At 37.3% G+C, this 3,061-nt stretch overlaps 1 protein-coding gene across 1 annotated transcript; it reads right to left on the reverse strand.

Annotated features, from left to right (window-relative positions):
- Positions 1-234: 234 nt before the first annotated feature.
- On the reverse strand, positions 235-1,248 carry LOC102919332 (olfactory receptor 6B9-like). The gene has a single exon (XM_006991761.3). It carries the CDS (start codon positions 1,246-1,248, stop codon positions 304-306), a length of 945 nt encoding a protein of 314 aa, XP_006991823.1. The 3' UTR covers positions 235-303.
- Positions 1,249-3,061: the final 1,813 nt, after the last annotated feature.

Here is a 3,061-nt window from a genome sequence, read left to right on the forward strand (position 1 = left end):
GCTTATTTTGAGTGAAATACTAACAATACCTTCTATATCTTATATGTCTATTAGTATAAAATAATTTCAAGGTGCTATAGCTATCCAGAGTTGTTAATAAAAGCTCATGGTTGAAGTGACAAATATTAGGTATTTATTTATTTATTTATTTATTTATTTATTTATTTATTTATTTATTTATTGGTTTTGCCTGCATTGTGATTTCTTTACAAGTTCAACTTTGTGAAGTGAAGCTATTAATAAAAGGACCACGATAACTCTCATAAATTACATTAGCAATGTCTTTATCTCAAGGCAAGGGGATCAGCTGAGCAGGAAGCACTGACCACCTCCCAAGGTCTTCTTGATAGCATTTTTGACTTCCTGGTTCCTTAGGCAGTAGATGAAAGGATTCAGCATGGGTGTAAGTACTGCATACACAGCAGAGATGAGTTTGTTGGAATTAAAAGATGCGATAGCTCTGGGTCGGACGTACATGAAAATCATAGCTGTGTAATAAATTATGACCACAGTGAGGTGGGAGGCACAGGTAGAAAAAGCTTTCTTTCTTCCCTGGGTGGAGGGTATGCGCAGAATGGTGGACACTATGTAGACATAGGAGAGTACAGTGGTGATAAGAGGAAAGACGAGGATGACAATAGCCAAAGCAAAGTCTACTAACTCAGCTGTGGACATGTCTTTGCATGCCAATTTGAGGATTGGTGAGATATCACAGAAAAAGTGGTTCATGACATTGGAGCCACAGAAAGCAACATGTGAAATGAAATAGACTTTGACAACAGAGACCATGAAACCACTGAAATAGGAAAGGGCCATCAGCTGCATACAGTAAACTGTGGTCATAATGACTGGATATCGGAGAGGGTGGCAGATGGCCACATAGCGATCGTAGGCCATAGCTGCCAGGAGCACACACTCTGTGCAGGCAAGTGAGATAAAGAAGTAGAGCTGGGTCATGCAGCCTGTAAAGGAGATGTGCCGTCTCTGTAAGAGGAATCCATCTAGCATTTTAGGGACAGTGACAGAGACATACCAGATCTCTAGAAAGGACATGCTACTTAGGAAATAGTACATGGGCTTGTGGAGGGAGCCAGTGGCCCAGACAGTGAATATAATTACAAGATTCTCTGCTATAATCAACATATAGACCACAAGGAAAAGAAAGAATAGGAGGACCTGTAGCCAAGGGGCTGTAGGGAAGCCCACCAGGATGAACTCACTGACAAGAGTGATGTTCATGTCCAGCATGACCAAAGGTACTGGGAGATGTTGAAGTCTTCAATGGTAGCACCACAAATAAGGGCAATTATCTAGGACATCAGATAAAAAAATGAGTTAGTAACTCACTGTTCTTGTGAATAAGATTCATAATAAAATTTGTATTAAGAAAGACTCTCCTCTTCAATGGGATAAAATAATTTCCATCAAAATATTTTTTAGAAAATTTTTCCAGAATCAAAAGTTCACTTTTGCTACTGCCCATATACCTAAAGACTCTCCTCTTCAATGGGATAAAATAATTTCCATCAAAATATTTTTTAGAAAATTTTTCCAGAATCAAAAGTTCACTTTTGCTACTGCCCATATACCAACACATCTTGGTGAGTTCACCAGAATCTTGTCTGCCTCTGAGTTTCCCTCTACTCTCAGGTATGACTAGGGTCATGTAGATTTTATACCAGATCAGCCAGATAAGTATAGTCTCACATCTCAGCAAAGCTCCTTTCTCAGCAGATAGAAGATATTATAAAGATCCATAATAGTTCAAAATGAAAAGTAAGTGGCTATGTAGTGCCCAATCCCAATTAATACATCTGCAATGCAATCTCTACACATAAATCTAAAGAAATATCACAGAAGGGGGAAAGAAAGATTGTAAGAGCTTGATGATGAAGCCATCTGCTGCTAATGTCTCCTAGATGTGATAGAAAATGTGTACTTGCCGGGTGTTGGTGGCGCACGCCTTTAATCCCAGCACTCGGGAGGCAGAGCCAGGCGGATCTCTGTGAGTTCGAGGCCAGCCTGGGCTACCAAGTGAGCTCCAGGAAAGGCACAAAGCTACACAGAGAAACCCTGTCTCGAAAAACCAAAAAAAAAAAAAAAAAAAAGAAAATGTGTACTCATTAAATTTCAAGGAATATGATTCCCTAAATCATATACCAATACAAATGAGGAAATTATCACAAGACCTTATCCCTACATGAAGGCATTCAAGCAATCAATGGATGCTAAGAGAGGGAAACTCTATTTTCTCCGTGGATGATCCCCCTTATAGGTTACCAAATCACAAGTGGTCAGCCCTAAATACATGTGTGTACATGCCACACTAAATGGAATCATTAGGCTTTGTAGGTGGAGTGGTGAAAGGGGAAATTTTTGTACATAAAGTTTTCATATATGGAATTCTCAAAAAAAATAAAATACTTAAGGAAAATCTAGGCTGGCTCTGCATGTATTTTACAGTCTTTAAATTTAATAGAAATATGAAGAAAAAATTTACATATGTATTTTCTGGTAAATTATAGTTTATTTCATATATGATGGAACATTTATTATAATTGGAAGGTTATTGACTCCAAAACGTTCTATCAGACTCATGTTTCTATACTGTTAAATGTGACTGACACAGAATCCAACACGGCAGCTGTATAGAATGGCGCATGGTACTTTGTCTTTCAAGAACATCTGAAAATAATCAAAATGAGCCTTATTTTGATGAATTTGCTCGTGAGTGTTCTCTATTTTAGACAAATGTTTTAAGAAACCAGGATAAAGAATTTTTGTTTGAAAAAAATTACTTCTACCCTAATATTCTTACCTATAGAGACTGGTTGGAATGTCAGTACCATTCCAAGATCTTTTATTAGAGAAGATAGACACATTTGTCCCTCCACATCAATTCTATTTCTGTCTAACTAAGAAATTACTGAACACACATTTGTTCATTTCTGAAATAAAATGATGGAGATTAGCATTCAACCATAAAATCCTCAATATGTTTAGTTTTTCAGTGATATTTTAGCTATAGTCCTTTGACCCACCATGATTTCTTCAATTGGAG

This window comes from Peromyscus maniculatus, chromosome 1 (assembly GCF_049852395.1).
Source record: "Peromyscus maniculatus bairdii isolate BWxNUB_F1_BW_parent chromosome 1, HU_Pman_BW_mat_3.1, whole genome shotgun sequence".
NCBI classification, from domain to species: Eukaryota; Metazoa; Chordata; class Mammalia; order Rodentia; family Cricetidae; genus Peromyscus; species Peromyscus maniculatus.

What these genes read in the sequence shown, in the direction of transcription:
- LOC102919332 (XM_006991761.3), bottom strand. Translation starts at nt 1,248, where the DNA reads ATGCTGGACATGAACATCACTCTTGTCAGTGAGTTCATCCTGGTGGGC.